General features: G+C 39.2%; 1 protein-coding gene across 11 annotated transcripts in view; it reads right to left on the bottom strand.

Annotated features, from left to right (window-relative positions):
• Positions 1 to 18588, bottom strand: part of DNAI7 (dynein axonemal intermediate chain 7) — a 94067-nt gene that overhangs the window by 45355 nt on the left and 30124 nt on the right. For 7 of the 11 annotated variants that reach the window (XM_054443138.2, XM_054443139.2, XM_054443142.2 and 4 more), the window contains 5 exons: positions 13015 to 13099; positions 10444 to 10535; positions 7254 to 7355; positions 6266 to 6403; positions 1574 to 1720 (listed from right to left, as the gene is read on the bottom strand). In XM_054443138.2, the coding sequence (XP_054299113.1) occupies positions 1574 to 1720; positions 6266 to 6403; positions 7254 to 7355; positions 10444 to 10535; positions 13015 to 13099 (564 nt within the window). The remainder of the gene's footprint in view (positions 1 to 1573; positions 1721 to 6265; positions 6404 to 7253; positions 7356 to 10443; positions 10536 to 13014; positions 13100 to 18588) is intronic. The other 4 variants (XM_054443136.2, XM_054443140.2, XM_063672521.1 and 1 more) reach the window with 2 other exon arrangements.

Here is an 18588-nt window from a genome sequence, read left to right on the forward strand (position 1 = left end):
AAGATTATATTTATTATTAATTTTTTTAAGTGTGATTATTCCTGCACACTTTTTGTTTTCTGAAACTGTAACTTTTTGAAGTGTTCAGGACAATTTTCTTGTAGAACTGTCCCATGTTGTGGATTTCTATTATTGTTTCCTCATGGCATTGTTTAACTTGCTACTCTATCCTCTTTATTTTTGTACACTGGAAGGTCTAGGGCTTTAACTGGATTCAGACCCACCATTTTCAGCAAGGAGGCATCATAGGTTATGCTGTATTCTTCATACTGCATCCTATCAGAAGACATATGATGTTCCACTATTAATGACATGAACTTGATCACTTGCTTAAGGTCCTGACCACCAAATCTCCCCATTGCAAAGTACATTTTCCCCAATCTGAGGTCAAATACTCTGGCAGTAGGAGAATTATGTATTCCTCAACAGCTTTTCACCTAATCACTTAGGTAGCCATTGAGGATCCTTATTAGAAACAGTTATTACACTGGGGATTGAAAAATGGTGATTTCCTAACTGATCACTGCATCCACATTAGATAGATGGCATTCTACTGTAAAGAACTGTTCTTTCTTCACTCCACCTTCCCCCTTTATTTCTGAAGTATCACTATAAACTCATAAATTTTTATTATTCAATTTGTTATAATTGATTATAATCATTATTCTGATATTCAAATTATTCCAAATTTGATCAGTGGGACTTCTAAGCTAGCCTCTTAGCTAACGGCATCCCTTTCATACAATGCCATTAGTCTCTGAGCGTTTGCTTGCCTTCTAGCACAGTAAGATAATCCAGCCTCATCTTTCACTTTTCCTGCCCCAGAACTGAAATCCCAAATCCTATTTATGGAATAAAAAGAAGTCTGGTTCATGCTGACATTTCCATTTCAAATATAACATTATAGTTTCTTCTTCTTCTCCTTCTTCTTCTATTTTGACTTTTATTTTTTTTGAGACAGAGACTGCCTCTGCTGCCCAGCTTGAAGTGCAGTGGTTCACTGCAGCCCTGACCTCCTGGGTTCAGGCAATGCTCCCACCTCAGGCTCCCAAGTAGCTGGGACAACAGGCAAACCATGCCTGGCTAATATATATATTAGGATGAGGTCTCCTATCCTATCCTTATATATTATTATCCTAAGAATAATAATAATAAGGTTGGTGCAAAAGTAAGTGTGGTTTTTGCCATTCCTTTTAATGGCAAATAGAAATAGTATTCTATTTCCTTAAAAATAAAATGTTTGGCGGGGAGCAGTGGCTCACACATGTAATCCCAGTACTTTGGGAGGCCAAGGAAGAAAGACTGTTTGCCTCCAGAAGTTTGAGACCAGCCTGGGTAACACAGGGAGACCTCATCTTTACTATCTCTAAAAAACAAAACAAAACAAAATAAATTATGTTTAAAAATAAAATATTATCAGTTATTAAATCTGGATAAATATATGTACTTTAAATTATTCTGCTAACTTTTCCATAATCTCTTGATTTTTCAATTTAAAAAATACTGGATTATTTTATAACATAAAATGTTAGCTCTTATAAAACTTAATATATAAGCAAAATATCACACTTACTCTGAGAAGTATTTCTGTGGCTACACTGAATTTAAGATGAAGGAGCTCCTGCAGTTGTAAAATTGATTCTTGGTACTGTATTATATTTTTATCTTGCAAATCACATGGTGGAGTTTCCAATAAAATAAATTTCAATTTCTCAATTAACTGTAAAGTAAAAGAATATTTGCATTAATTCTCAGAGAAATAGTCAAGGACAAGTGAAAAAGGGAATGTTTTATCCCTTTTGAATTGAGGAACACATCCTTAGCAAAACATATAGAAACCTTTCCTGTGTTTTCTGTAATTTAAGATCATAAACAAAAATTTCCTCCCAAACTCCCTTAATTATAACACACTGAATAAATAAAAACCCATGAGTCTATAGTGCTAGACGTTCAGAAATGAAGGGGGAAGGGGGGGTTGAAGAAAGAGCAGTTCTTTACAGAAGAATGCCATCTATCTAATGTAGATGCAATGATCACTTAGCAAATCACCATTTTTCAATCCCCAGTGTAATAACTGCTTCAGATAAAGATCCTCAATGGCTACCTAAATGATTAGGTGAAAAGCTGTTGAGGAACACATAATTCTCCCAGTGCCAAAGTATTTGACCTCAGATTGGGGAAAATGTACTTTGCAATGTGGAGATTTAATGGCAAACACCTTAACCATGTGATCAAATTCACATCATTAAATTAATAATGGAGGCCGGGCGCAGTGGCTCATGCCTGTAATCCCAGCACTTTGGGAGGCCGAGGCGGGCAGATCATGAGGTCAGGAGATCGAGACCATCCTGGCTAACACGGTGAAACCCCGTCTCTACTAAAAATACAAAAAATTAGCCGGGTGTGGTGGCCGGCACCTGTAGGCCCAGCTACTCAGGAGGCTGAGTCAGGAGGATGGCATGAACCCGGGAGGCGGAGCTTGCAGTGAGCCGAGATTGCGCCACTGCACTCCAGCCTGGGAGACAGCGAGACTCCGTCTCAAAAAAAAAAAAAAAAAAAAATTAATAATGGAACATCATATGGCTTCTGATAGGATGCAGTATGAAGAACACAACATAACCTATGATGCCTTCTTGCTGAAAATGGTGGCTCTGAATCTAATTAAACCCTCGGACCTACCAGTTAACTATGTGTGACAGAGCTTTCATTAGCAAGTTAATAAACGAGTGGCAACTTGTCATTACCTAAGACTGAGAGATAATAGAAAAAACAACAAAATATAACAACAATCAGGAGAAGGAGATGGAAGAGAACTACTAATATTTTTACTGAATGCTTACTATGCACCAGGAACTGTTCTAAATGCTGTATATGTTTTAATGCATTCGTTCTTCATTATAACTCTATGAGGTAGATATTGTTACTGTGCATATTTTATAGATGATGAAACTGAGGCACAGTGTGATGAAGGAACAACTAGTAAGTGGCAGAATTAAATTTTGAATACTGACACAGATAATACATAGAAATTTTCTGAATTAAGACAGGCAGCATCGTAGCGTAGGGTAGTATGGACTCAAGCAAGAATGCTGGGCTTCAATCCTGGCCACCTCTCAACTAGCAGTGTGGTCTTGGGCAAGTTATTGCCTCAATTTCCTCATTGGAAAAATGGGGTTTTTAGTACCTATCTCCTAGTGTTATTATGAGAACTCATCCAATATTTCCAAAGCTTGGCATAGATTAAGCACTATATAAGAGTTTATTAAATAAATTTGAAAATTTGGAAATTGGTGTTTACTATGGGGCCATTTCCTTCTGTTACTGCTATCCAACTCCACTTGTTCTGCAGCTTTCTGCTTTCTTCCTTTCCTATTGCTGTGACTACTCCCCTCTTCTGTCTCCTGTGTTATTGAACTTATCCTTTTCTCATCGTTTTTGCTATTTATTACTTCTACTTCTGACTCCTCATTCTTGTAACAGGAAGATGTCCCTTGCAGCTCATCACTGGTGAACTCCAGTACTACTTCCCACTGCCTCCCTGCTAATTGCAAAGTACCAGTTTCCTAAGCTGACGTCATGCCATGGCAGCTTCTCTGGTAGACAGGATGTGTAGTAGCAAGAACACTGTATGATTAATCCACTGGCATTTAAATAGCTCAGACTGTACGGGAGACTCCTTGGGCCTATGGAAAGTCAGAGTAAGGTCCATCTAAGGTCTCACAGTGGACTGTAAGCAAATCACAATCTATGTTTATTTGTTAAATGACTCTTATAACCTTGTTGTTTAGATTAAATCACGCAATGCATGGTATGAGCTTAAAAGAGTCTACGGTTCTACCCTCTTACGACAACATGACGAAGTTAAACTATAGCAGCAATGACAGGAAGCATAAAACTGTGAGGAAGTGGACCAAAAAAGCATTAAAGGATAATAATAGGAATAAGAGTAGTGAGTTCCTTCTAGTTTCTATTATCATATAAGTGTGTTTAAGTGTGAATGTATTTATCCTAACTTGATGTGACATAAAATGAAATAAATATTTGGTCTCTGCCCCCTGTTCCTGGCACAAGCTTCTTAGAATTTCTTGAGGGATAGCAATGACAGAAACAGCTTTTGTTATTTATAATAAGCCCTTTTCAACCTCATCTGAGTTTGCTAATGTGATGAGTCTCAGAGGATGGGGGCTGATTGCCAGAGGGACCAACCATGTGATTAGAGGGCTGAAACTTGCAGCCCCACTCCCTAGCCTCTAGGATGGGGACAGGGGATGAAGATGAACTTAAACGCCAATGGCAAATGATTTAATCAAGCATGCCTACATAAATGAGGTTTCCATAAAAAACTCAAACAACGAGGTTCAGAGAACTTTCTGGTTGGTGAACACATTGAGGTGCTGGAAGGGTAGTGTGCCCCAAGAGGGAATGGAAGCCCTACACTCCTCCCTACGGACCTCACCCCTTGTATTTCTTCATCTAGTTGTTCACTTGTATCCTTTGTAATATCCTTTATAATAAACCAGTAAAGGCAAGTAAATGTTTCCCTGAGTTTTGTGAGCCATTATAGCAAAGAACCTGACCAATTGCTTGTGGCTGATTTATAACAGGCTGATCAGAAGTACAGGTGACAAGCTGGGACTTGTGATTGGAAGTGAAGGAAAGGGCAGTTTTGTGGGACTGGCGTCTGCATTAGCTCTAAGTACTCAGTACCAGCACTGGATCGAAGGACACTCAGTAGGAATCTGGAGAGTTGGAAAATTGGTTGGTGTGAGAAAACCCCACATTCATTTGGTGTCAGAAGCGTTAAAAGTATAAACACTAGTTTTTCTTTTTACTTAGAACTTCTAGAGCTTCTTGAATGTGAGGATTCACATCCTTCATCAATTCTGGAAAATTTTCAGCCATTATCTCTTTGAATACTGTCTTTCTTCCATTCTTCTGTATCCCTTTTCTTTTCTTTTTTAGCCCTTCTTACTCTATCATACATGCCTGTCAACTGCTCTTTCATATTTTCCATCTCTTTGTCTCTGTCCTGTCTTCTGGTAAATTTTTCCAATCCACCTTTTGATTCACTCCTGATTAAAAATTCTCGGCCGGGTGCAGTGGCTCATGCCTGTAATCCTAGCACTTTGGGAGGCTGAGACGGGTGGATCATTTGAGGTCAGCAGTTTGAGACCATCCTGGCCAACATGGTGAAACCTCATTTCTACTAAAAATACAAAAATTAGCCAGGTGTGCTGGCACATGACTGTAATCCCAGCTATTGGGAGGCTGAGGCAAGAGAATTGCTTGAACCCAGGAGGTAGAGGTTGCAGTAAGCCGAGATCACGCCACTGCACTCCAGCCTGGGTGACAGAGCGAGATGCCGTCTCAAAAAAATAAATTAAATAAATAAATAAATAAAAATTCTTAGTGGAGACATTTTTGTTTCTTATTCACTAAGCTAAAGATAAGCCAAACACATCTTATCTCCTTTTGCACAATAAATTTTTCTTGTTATCCATAATGTCTTTTGAGGCTCCCAGCCATATAGGAGTCTCTGGTTCAACTTGCCACCTTGTATGCACTCTAGGCTTTGCCTCCTGATGGCCCTTTGAACCAATGCTAAGCCACTAGCAGTTAGCTAGATAAGCCACTAACTAATTAGCTGGGAAGTCACTGGCTTCAAGACTTTCTTACTTTCTGGATTGTTTCATGGCCTCTAAGGTTTTACTTTACTTTTTTGTGATTAGAGCAATTTAAGTTTTTTTTAATAAATTAGTTTTTTTTCCCCCAGTATTTTTAAGTGCGTTGTAAAGTGGAAGCTTCTCAGGCTAGTCTAACCATCCTATTTGCAAGAACAAAAGTTAGAATATTCTCATTTGTCTTTGTACCCCCAGTGTCTAACAGAGTGTATACCTGGCACCTAGTAAACATTAAAAATCATGGGTACTAAATTAGTGAACAGTGGATATTCCAACTAAGGATAAAATTACCCACTACCCCCACCCGAGTTATCTACACAAATGCATGCAACTTTATTTTTTTTTCTTGATTAGACAGACAAATAATCAATGTTTTATGATATGCTGACCTTAGCTAATATGGCAAGGAATTCTTAGGACTTGTAAAAAGAAAAAAGAAAATGAAAAGATTATCAATTACTTCTTTTGCTAAGAGTTCAGAAGCAGTAGTGTTATTACTTGGCAAATGATATATTAATTTATTTTTGAGTTAATATCAGACTATTTGTAATAGCCAGTTTATAGGAAAATGCATAAATACCTACATTTAGCACTACTTTACTCTTCTCAATCACTTCCTCAAAAGTCTCATTTGTTTTCTCTTTCCACAAACTAATAAACGTGTTCATTTCTTGGGCTACTGAAGGATAAGGACTCCCATCACATTGAATGTAGTGCTTCCACTGTGGAATAAAAATGTTTAAAGGTTCACATTGATGAAGATTCATCCAAAGATTAAATTACTTCTTTTTTGAAGTTAAATTTTTATAACCTAGTTTAACCAACTTAGATAAAAACATGATGGCTTTAACCAGTAACTTGAGAGAGCTCTAAAATAACCAAATTCTTCTTTATCCAAGTAATTTCTAATCTGTAATATTCAGATACACAGAAGCACTAATTACTTTCACATTTTTATTTTTAAAGCATTATTTATAAGTAGTTTTTGTTTTGCTTAGTTTTCCTCTCTAATCATAGAGCTGCTTATTTGCAAAGGCCAACACTTAGGCTAATTTCTACTTCCCAAGTTATTACTAATGTCTAGTTGCCACTGGCATTTTAGTACGAGGCCTTCCATTCATTTTGTAGTTTATGCAAATTTCACATTTGTAATCATATTGTACTGTACTTAGAATTTTTCACTTGATTATACCACAATCTTTAGCCAAATTATAATAGTTTTTCATTTTTCTCCTGATATTCACCTATATTATTTCCAAAGTTATGCAGTTTTGAGCAAGACTAGATTGCCTTAAGCACAAAGCTTTTACATTTTAATTTAGCATAATTTCCCTAGTATACGTTCCCAGCAATTGAGTCAGAGTCAAAGAATATAAACATTTCAAGGACATTATTACTGACAAATAGCTTTCTACAAAGTTATGTTAGTTTACTTTGCCATAAGCAATCAATTTGTCAGATGAGAGGGTTTTTTAAAACAGAAAAATTTAAAGTTTCTTGGCATCAAAATTGGACTACAACTCCCTCTTGTGGTGACAAAAGTATTAGCTAAAAAAGAGAAATCAGTCTTACCTGAGAAAGCAATCTAGTCTCCTGTTTCAATTTCTCTGCTTCAGGAAAACACCTCTCTAATAAATAAAGTTCTTCAAGTTCTTCATTTCTCCTTTCTAGATCCTGTTGCACAAGGACAGATACGTTGATCAGCTCTTTAATTTTAGCGTTATGTTTCACAAGTAGCATCTAAAACTGACGTGGCTAAATATATAACTGCAGTTTCAAAATAAATATTAAAATTAGTTTGAAGATAACTGGTATCTCCAAAAGGTTTCATCTGAAACAGTGGCTTACAAAGTGTGATCTACAGACTCTTGGTGGGTACCTAAAACCTGGGATCTGTGAGGTCAAATCTATTTCCATAATAATACTAACATTATTTGACTTTTTCATCGTGTACCTATTTGCACTGATTGTGCAAGATGCTGTGAAAGTGCTGATGTCTTAACACAAACAGACAGTGACCCCAAACTGTACTACTTCTAGAGGGAGAGGTGAGGGGAAGGAGCCAGCTTCACAAAAGAATGCCCGGATGGACAGGCGCAGTGGCTCACGCCTGTAATCCCAGCACTTTGGGAGGCCAAGGCAGACGGATCACGAGGTCAGGAGTTTGAGACCAGCCAACATGGTGAAACCCCGTCTCGACCAAAAACACAAAAATTAGCCAGGTATGGTGGCGTGTGCCTGTAATCCCAGCTACTCGGGAGGCTGAGGCGGGAGAACTGCTTGACCCTGGAGGCAGAGGTTCCACTAAGCCAAGATCATGCAACCACACTCCAGCCTGGACGACAGGGCAAGACTCTAAACACGTTACAAAAAAAAAAAAAAAAAAGAATGCCCCGATGAAGAGATGAAAATTATTAATTGTATTAAATCTCAACCCTAAGTACACGTCTTTTTAATATCCTGTTGGATAAAACGGGAAGTAAGCATAAAGCTCTTCTGCTGCATATCGAATGACATTACTGTCTCGAGAAATATCACTTGTGCAATTATTTGACTATTTTGGCAGACATTCTCTCAAAAATGAATGAATGGAGTGTGTCACTTCAAGGATACAACTCAAAATATTTGTTGCCAATAATAAAATTCAAGCTTTCAGGCAAAAATTCAAATTTTAGAAAACTTATATCTATCACTGTAAGCTTGAACGTATTCCGATATTTAAAAACTTCTGATTTGGGCCTGGCATGGTGGCTCACATCTGTAATTTCAGCACTTTGGGAGGCAGAGGTGCATGGATCACAAGGTCAGGAGTTCGAGACCAGCCTGGCCCCATCTCTACTAAAAATACAAAAATTAGCCGGGCGTGGTGGCGGGCGCCTGTAATCTCTGCTACTCGGGAGGCTAAGGCAGGAGAATCGCCTGAATCCGGGAGGTGGAGGTTGCAGTGAGCCGAGATTATGCCATTGCACTCTAGCCTGGGTGACAGAACAAGACTCCTTCTCAAAAAAAAAAAAAAAAAACGAGAAAAACTTCGGATTTGATTGGTGATTATACTAATGTATGTGATTTTTGATAACGAATAATAAATTACATCAACATTTGGAAGCAAATAATTCAGTAAACCAAAACTTTTCAAGCAAGCAACACATGATAATGCCAAATCATGGATGAAAACAAGACCTATTCAGAGTATAAGATGGATCAATGTTTTCAAATAACAGAGTATGAATAGTTGATTGATATGATTTTGTATTCCACATTAAGAAACTACGACTTGGCTGAGCACAGTGGCTCACGCCTGTAATCCCAGCACTTTGGGAGGCCAAGGCGGGCGGATCACGAGATCAGGAGATCGAGACCACGGTGAAACCCTGTCTCTAATAAAAATACAAAAAAAAATTAGCCAGGCATGGTGGCGGGTGCCTGTAGTCCCAGCTACTCGGGAGGCTGAGGCAAGAGAATGGCGTGAACCCAGGAGGCGGAACTTGCAGTGAGCCGACATCGTGCCACTGCACTCCAGCCTGGGCGACAGAGCGAGACTCCATCTCAAAAAAAAAAAAAAAAAAAAAAAAGTTTTGATATAGTATCAAAGAAGAATATCCACAATTATCAGAAAGGCTATTAAAATATTACTTTTTTTCCAGTTGCATATCTGTATAAGGCCAGATTTTCCTTATATGCTTCATGCAAAACAACATATTGCGACAGATGGAATACTGAAATAGATATGAGAATCCAGCTGTCTTCTGTTAAGTCAGATATCAAATAAATTTTTAAAATATAAACAATGCCATTCATTTCCTTAATTAAAAAAAATAGTTGTTTCTTTAAAAATGTCCATGTATTTACTTATGTTTAATAAAGTTTATTTTTATCAACATGTAATGTCTGTTAATGTAAGCAGTTTAAAATTTTTTAGTTTTAATTTCTAATATGGTAAATATTGATAGATGTAATCCACATAAACATAAGCTCCTTGGGGGGTCTTCAGTTTTTAATAGTAATGGAGTTTTGTCCTGAGAAAAGAATATTTCAGAATTACTGATCTAAAAGATTCTAGTGAAAAAGAGAAGTGAAACTAAAAAAGGAGAGGTAGATTTTGAATATTTTGAATATTTTTTTTTTTTGGTTCCTGTTATCTTGTCTATAAAACAGATGCATGTATGCTTAAAGGTTACAAGCATAGGCTCTGCAGCAAGACTTGCTTGGATCTAAGTCTTGGCGGCTGGGCGCAGTAGCTCACGCCTGTAATCCCAGCACTTTGGGAGGCCCAGGTGGGTGGATCACGAGGTCAGGAGATAGAGACCATCCTGGCTAACAAGGTGAAACCCCATCTCTACTAAAAATACAAAAAATTAGCTGGGCGTGGTGGTGGGCGCCTGTAGTCCCAGCTACTCGGGAGGCTGAGGCTGGAGAATGGCGTGAACCCAGGAGGCAGAGCTTGCAGTGAGCCAAGATCACGCCACTGTACTCCAGCCTGGGTGACAGAGCAAGACTCCAACTCAAAAAAAAAAAAAAAAAAAAAAAAAAAGATCTAAGTCTTAGCTACGCCTCTGATTAGATGCTTAATTTCTCCATGCCTCAATTTCCTCATCTGTGAAATCTGGATCTGGATAACAATGTCACTTATTCTATGGTAGGATTAAGTTCATGTAGGCCTAAATATTACTGGTAGCTATGGGCTGAGAAGGACATTAAATGACAATAGATCTGATAGCCATAGTTTAAGTATTCATTAAGAACATTATTAATGTTTATTTACTTTTGCTTCAAGTTGATGCCATTTTTCTTTCTCAATTCGCTGTATTTCAAGCCTTTCCATTTCTTCTTTCTCATATTTCAAACGGGCTTCCTCTAAAGAACCAAAACAAATTTTTTTTCTCAGTGAATAGATCACTGTATTTTTAAGCCCTTAAAATTACTCCTAATATTTTCAAGATGTAGTGGTGGAATCTTTTATAGAAGTCACAGTCTTTATTACATGGTAGATATGAGAAAAGTGTCAGTTCTCCTTTCTTCAAGAAAGTAACTACAAGAAAAAAATCAAACAACCCCATCAAAAAGTGGGCAAAGGATATGAACAGACACTTCTCAAAAGAAGACATTTATGCAGCCAAAAGACACATGAAAAAATGCTCATCATCACTGGCCATCAGAGAAATGCAAATCAAAACCACAATGAGATACCATCTCACACCAGTTAGAATGGCGATCATTCAAAAGTCAGGGAACAACAGGTGCTGGAGAGGATGTGGAGAAATAGGAACACTTTTACACTGTTGGTGGGAATGTAAACTAGTTCAACCATTGTGGAAGACAGTGTGGCGATTCCTCAAGGATCTAGAACTAGAAATACCATTTGACCCAGCGATCCCATTACTGGGTATATACCCAAAGGATTATAAATCATGCTACTACAAAGACACATGACTCCCAGCCATTGTCTCCTCTTTGCTTCTTGTGGAAATGATGTAGGAGTGGCTCCCTTGAGCACTCACTGTAGCTTTAGATGTGCTTCCTCTCTGCAGCAGGAGCTATTCGGCCTTACTATTCCCCTACTTAATTTGAGAATATGTATTCAATTTGAGTATGTTTTTGACCTGCCAGGTATCTGTGAAATAAAATAACTCCTACTGATAGCTTCTTATCAAGAGTAATTCAAAACATCCATCATCTACTGCTGAATGTCAAAATAAAGGTTGAGAGAAATTTCCATTTCCCTAAAAAAAAAAAAAAAAAAAAAAAGTAACATGACTCAAACTTTGTGGTCAAAAATAAAAAATAAAAAATAAGCCCACAATAATATTTTTCTTCTCCAAAAGGTTTATAGCAATCCAATAGTGATTTTAACCAATAAAGTACAGCAGACCTATCATGGCAATGAAGAGGAAGTCAAGTGTTCAGAAGACTTCCATAATCTTGTGACATCTACATCTCGGATGCAATTACCTTAATCTTCTCCTGCTCTCACTATTAAAAACAAAATGTGAAGTATATACTTAAGAGTATAAGTTTAATCCAATATAAATAAAACATGTCCCAAGATATAGATTCTGATATTGTATTCGTATCAGGGGTCACCTAAAAAAAAGGATGTATGAAATTATACATAAAAAATCAATATGGAACCTGAGAACAGTCTTTTAAAAACCTATATCTAAATACTCAGATTTTAAAAATCACTTTTTGGTACTTTAATTAATAAATACTTTTATCAATGTTTATTTTTTAACAAATAAAATTAGTATTTTAAATTTGGCAAATAAATATTATAAAACTGTAGACATTTAGGCTACTCTATGTATCTCTTGCTAGTGTATATTTCCCACATTTAATGAATTTGAGTTTCAGAATTTTTACTGAACAATCAGCACCAGTGCTCCTAATTTCATTAGTAAATATAAACGTTTCAAGATACGGTTACCAGAATTAGCAAATTAAAACATGGGATGCTCAGTTGAATTTGAATTTTAGATGAACAATAAACATTTGTTGAATATGAATTCTACATTTCTCTTCAAAGAATATGTCAGTATGTTCAATTCTTTGCCTTCTACTTTTAAACTTAACTTCTTCGTAAAGCAACCTTTTTTGGTTAGCAACTCCACCCTGACTCATTCTGATCACCTGCTCCACCCTGACTCATTCTGATCACCTGCTCCACTCTGACTCATTCTGATCACCTGCTCCACCCTAACTCATTCCGATTACCTGCTACCTGCTCTGCCCTGACTCCCGCCAAAGCGCTCACCCCGTCATGCTCTTTAAATTAGCCAATCGGAATTAGTTTATCCTATGTGGTCTAACCCTAGCCAATAGGGGAATGACACAGCAGCAGGGGCCACATGCACCAGGGATAAGAACCCCTTCCCCTCCCTTGTCCAAGTGTGCACCCACCATTGCTCCATTGGTGAGAGTGCACCCTTCTATTGAAGTACCTTGCCTTACTGAGAAATAAAAAGAAAATTTTATATTCGAGTGCTATTTCTTTTGTGGCACCAAAACTTTATTTATAACAATTTTTATTAAGTTAAGTATGTCCCAAGCATTGCATGGGGCAAATTATCCCAAATTATCCATTTGATTATCTGAAAGTTAAATTTAACTGGGCTCTTGTATTTTATCTCTGGCAACCCTAATTCAACATATATCTGAAAGAGACTGGCATGTACTAACATCTTTCTGGATACTTTCTAAATGATAGATATCTATTATAAAACAGATTACATTTTAAAATTAAAGAACTTTGAAAAAATATTGACTTTACTGCAGAAGACCAACCTATCGTGACTATTACCTATATATGTAAATAGTATCACTATTTATTTTGTACCTTCCTCTTTCAGTCGTCTCTCCTCCTCCTCTTGTAGCAGCTTCAATCGTTCAGCTTTGGTGACTTTCTTTTTCTTACTGCCAGACTTAACAAAGGCCACATCATAAAAAAAGCTATTAACATGCAAGTTACTTGAAAAACACATCTTTTCAAATACTAATTATGAAAAACACTTTTGCTTTCATAAAACCAGCCTTTCATGCATTCATTCATCAAATAAGACTGTCTATTAGTGTAAAGCTTTGACTCAGTGCACTGAAGGACAAAGTCTGGGAACAAGAAAAATAAGAATATAAGTTATTCAAAGGCAAGGGTGACAGTGACAAGTACATGCAATTTAAATAATTCTCATTCCCAGTTTCCATATCTTTAAAATGATGCTAAAGAAAACCTCATCTTATTGTAGAGAATAAAGTAAAACATATGTGAAAGCAGTTTGAAAACTACACTTATAAAATTGAAAAGTATTCTTATGACTAACAGGTATACAGAGAGTTATTTTGCAAGTTTGGAGGAAGGAGAGATTACTTTCAACAGTGAGGAGCAAGTAAAATGTTTATAGAGCAGGTGGTATTTAAATCTGTGCTCAAAGGATTTTTACCATTCAGAGAAGATATTCCAAGGAGAGGGAAATGCAGGTACAAGATAGGGGATTGAAAGAGGATTGGATGGGCAACAAGTTCAGTGGGCCCTGGAAAGACTCCAAGAAGAGGTGGTGAAGAAAATGAGAATGTGAAAGAAGGCTAGAGCCTATGCTAAAGAGTTTGGACATTATTCTAGGAGAAATGGAAAACTCCTAAAAGTTTTTGAGAAGGGCTGTGGCTATAAAGAATATAATTTTGAAAATTAACCTGGTATTGGAGAAAAAAACATAAAGAGGATACCATTTTGGCAACAATTAACACAATTCAATAACTTGAAGTCCTGGCAGTGTTTATAGAATAGATGGCATCTAAATTTGTGGCCGAAGGATTTTAACATTCAAGGGAAGATATCCCAAGAAGAGGGAAATGAAGGTGCAAGATAGGGAGCTGAATGGGCACTGGATGGACCAACAAGGTCAGTGGGCCCTGGAAATGTAGAGAAGATCCAATAAATATTCTATAAGCTAACTTACTTAGTAATGATTAAAATTGGAGGCAAGGAGAGGAAAGAGTCAGGAGAGAGTCTCACCGAGGGAGAATGGCAGTCCAGAACAGGTGAATTTGAATGAAGAATTGTTAAAAATAATTTACATATAATTAGTACAAAATGCTGGTAGATCATTCAGGCAATTCTCGCAGGCACTAGAATTGTAGAACTGAGGTTTAGCAAAGGTCAGTGCTACAGAAGCAGATATGAAAGCAATTTCTGTGATAACGACCTCTCCTCCACTTTCACAAGGGAAAGCTAAAAAGAAGAGCACCATCTAAATTTAAGAAGAATTCATAGAAAGAGTGGTTAATTCTTGGGATGTATAGACCCTTGGATCTTCTCTTTTTGGTTCACCTTCTCTAAGATGCTCATAGACTCCATTTGCTCCAGTGGAATCTCTAATCCATTGCCCCTACCACTTTTTCACTGTTCATCCACCTCCTCCCACCTTCATTTCTTCCTTTCCCTGGTTAGATTTCACAGTTCATTGCCCTTATCACTAACTTATATACCTCCACTTCCTCTATCCTCCTCTTCCTCTAAAAAGCTCAGCTGGCTAAATCATAGTTCCAGTAAAACTCAACTTTCCATTTATTCTGTGCTAGCAATACGAGCAGCGGAACCTTATCAGAGAAAAACACACATGGGCTCAAATTTATCAACATAATTTTAAAATAGACTCCAGATTGTGAATTTTAGCTCCAGATAGACTACAAGAACAAACCAGCAATCCCAAGAGGACCCACAGACCCTGTGAAGGAACCGATCTGCTCCTGTACGACCTGGGAGACACCCCAAATACTGTGAGTGCCCCAACTGCGCAAGTGGGAAAGGGAGACACTCCTCTCAGGAACACACACCCCCAGTGGAGAAGCTGAAGGTCTATTTGCAGGAGAAGTTTCCAACTTTACCTGGAGCTAAGTCAAGTTAGAAAGCCGAGCGAAATACAGGAGCAGAGGAAGCAGTAGAAAGGCCCTGGGAGATCGCTGGGTCCCCAAGCTGCCCGTTCCTACCTGGCACCACAAGGATCCATTGGGAGGGTGGCCAGAGGAGCAGGGGGTAAACTCCAGAGGGAGAAGGAATTCTCTAGCTGAACTTTGTAACCATTTGAATGGGGCAAAAAGCCTCCTGGCCAGAACTTGGGGGAGGGCATGAATTGGCATGCAGACTTCACAGGCAGTAGGTGAAAACTAAAGTCCTTTTCTCTCACAGCTGGGAGGCAGATAGCCTCGGGCAAGTTTTTAAGCCCATCTCACCCTCTGCCTGGAAACAGACTCGGGGTTGTTCGGGTGGCACAGTGGGAGTGAGACCAGCCTTTCAGTTTGCATGGGAGCAGGGTGAGGCCTGTGACTGCCGGCTTTCCATGACGTTCCTGACAACCTGCATGACTCAGCAGAGGCAGCCATAATCCTCCAAGGTACACAACTCCAGTGACCTGGGAATCTCATCCCCATCTCCCACAGCAGCAACAGCAAGACCCACCTAAGTAGAGTCTGAGCTAGACACACCTAGCCCCGCTCCCACCTGATGGTCCTTCCCCATTCACCCTGGTAGTGGAAGACAAAGGGCATATAATCTTGGGAGTTCTAGGGCCCCGCCCACCACTGGTCCCTCTCCATACTACCACAGCAGAGGCTCTCCGGAAAGCACCACCTCCTGGCAGGAGGCCAACCAGAACAAAAATAGAGCATTAAACCACCAAACCTAAGGACCCTCATGGAGTCCACTGCACCCTCCACCACCTCCACTGGAACAGGTGTTGGTATCCATGGCTGAGAGACCCATAGACGGTTCACATCACAGGACTCTGTACAAACAACTCCCAGTACCAGCCCGGAGCTGGGCAGAGTCACTGGGTGGCTAGACCCAGAAGAGAGACAATAATCACTGCAGTTCAGTTCACAGGAAGCCACATCCATAGGAAAAGGGGGAAATTACTACATCAAGGGAACACCCCATGGAACAAAAGAATGTGAACAACAGCCTTCAGCCCTAGACTTTCCCTCTGACAGAGCCTACCCAAATGAAAAGGAACCAGAAAACCAATCCTGGTAACATGACAAAACAAGGCTCTTCAACACCCGGAAAAAAATCACACTAGTTCACCAGCAATGGATCCAAACCAAAAAGAAATCCCTGATTTACCTGAAAAAGAATTCAGGAGATTAGTTATTAAGCTAATCAGGGAGGGACCAGAGAAAGGCAAAGCCCAATGCAAGGAAATCCAAAAAATAATACAAGAAGTGAAGGGAGAAATATTTATGGAAATAGATAGCTTAAAGAAAAAACAAAAAATTCAGGAAACTTTGGACACACTTGCAGAAATACAAAATGCTAAGGAAAGTCTCAGCAATAGAATTGAACAAGTAGAAGAAAGAAATTCAGAGCATGAAGACAAGGTCTTCCAATTAACCCAATCCAACAAAGACAAAGAAAAAAGAATAAGACAATATGAACAAAGACTTCAAGAAGTCTGGGATTATGTTAAATGACCAAACCTAAGAATAATCGGTATACCTGAGGAAGAAGAGGATTCTAAAAGGCTGGAAAACATATTTGGTGTAATAATCAAGGAAAACTTCCCCAGCCTTGCTAGAGACCTAGACATCCAAATATAAGAAGCACAAAGAAGACCTGGGAAATTCATTGCAAAAAGATCTCTGCCTAGGCACACTGTCATCACGTTATCCAAAGTTAAGATGAAAAAGAATCTTAAGAGCTGTGAGACAGTAGCACCAGGTAACCTATAAAGGAAAACCCTATCAGATTAACAGCAGATTTCTCAGCAGAAACCCTACAAGCTAGAAGGGACTGGGGACCTATCTTCAGCTTCCTCAAACAAACCAATTATCAGCCAAGAATTTTGTATCCAGCGAAACTAAGCACCATATACGAAGGAAAGATACAGTCATTTTCAGACAAACAAATGCTGAGACAATTCACCATTACCAAACTACCACTAAACAACTGCTAAATCTTGAAGCAAATCCTGGAAACACATCAAAACAGAACCTCTTTAAAGCATAAATCACACAAGACCTATAAAAACAAAAATGCAAGTTTAAAAGCAAAAACAAAAAACAAAACCAAAGTATACAGGCAACAAACAGCATGATGAAAGCAACGGTACCTCACATTTCAATACTAACTGTCAGGCCTCTGAGCCCAAGCTAAGCCATCATATCCCCTGTGACCTGCACGTACACATCCAGACGGCTAGTTCCTGCCTTAACTGATGACACTCCACCACAGAAGAAGTGAAAATGGCCTGTTCCTGCCTTAACTAATGACATTATCTTGTGAAATTCCTTCTCCTGGCTCATCCTGGCTCAAAAGCTCCCCCACTGAGCACCTTGTGACCCCTACTCCTGCCCGCCAGAGGACAACCCCCCTTTGACTGTAATTTTCCTTTACCTACCCAAATCTTATAAAACGGCCCTACCCCTATCTCCCTTCACTGACTCTCTTTTCGGACTCAGCCCACCTGCACCCAGGTGATTAAAAAGCTTTATTGCTCACACAAAGCCCGTTTGGTGGTCTCTTCACACGGACGAGAGTGAAATCTGGTGCCGTGACTTGGATCGGAGGACCTCCCTTGGGAGATCAATCCCCTGTCCTCCTGCTTTTTATTCCATGAGAAAGATTCACCTACGACCTCTGGTCCTCAGACCAACCAGCCCAAGGAACATCTCACCAATTTTAAATCTGGTAAGTGGCCTCTTTTTACTCTCTTCTCCAACCTCTCTCACTATCCCTCAACCTCTTTCTCCTTTCAATCTTGGCACCACACTTCAATCTCTCCCTTCTCTTAATTTCAGTTCCTTTCCTTTTCTAGTAGAGACAAAGGAGATGCATTTTATCCGTGGACCCAAAACTCCGGTGCCGGTCACTGACTCGGGAAGACAGTCTTCCCTTGGTGTTTAATCACGTGGGGATGCCTGCCTGATTATTCACCCATGTTTCAGAGGTGTCTGACCACACAAGGACACCTACCTTGGTCCTTCACCCTTAGCGGCAAGTACCGCTTTTCTGGAGGGCAAGAACCCCCCAACCCCTTCTCTCCGTGTCTCTACCCCTTCTCCGCTTTTCTGGGAGGCAAGAACCCCCTGACCCCTTCTCTCCATGTCTCTACCCCTTCTCTACTTTTCTAGGGGGCAAGAAATCCCCAGCACCTTCTCCTTCACCCTTAGCAGCAAGTACCGCTTTTCTAGAGGGCAAGAATCCGCCAACCCTTCTCTCCGTGTCTCTACCCCTTCTCCACTTTTCTGGGGGGCAAGAACCCCCCACCCCTTCTCTCCGTGTCTCTACTCTCTTTTCTCTGGGCTTGCCTCCTTCACTATGGGTAAGCTCCTGCCCTCCATTCCTTCTTCTCCCTTAGCCTGTGTTCTTAAAAACCTAAAACCTCTTCAACTTACACCTGACCTAAAACCTAAATGCCTT

Source organism: Pongo pygmaeus, chromosome 10, assembly GCF_028885625.2.
Source record: "Pongo pygmaeus isolate AG05252 chromosome 10, NHGRI_mPonPyg2-v2.0_pri, whole genome shotgun sequence".
Classification (NCBI taxonomy): domain Eukaryota; kingdom Metazoa; phylum Chordata; class Mammalia; order Primates; family Hominidae; genus Pongo; species Pongo pygmaeus.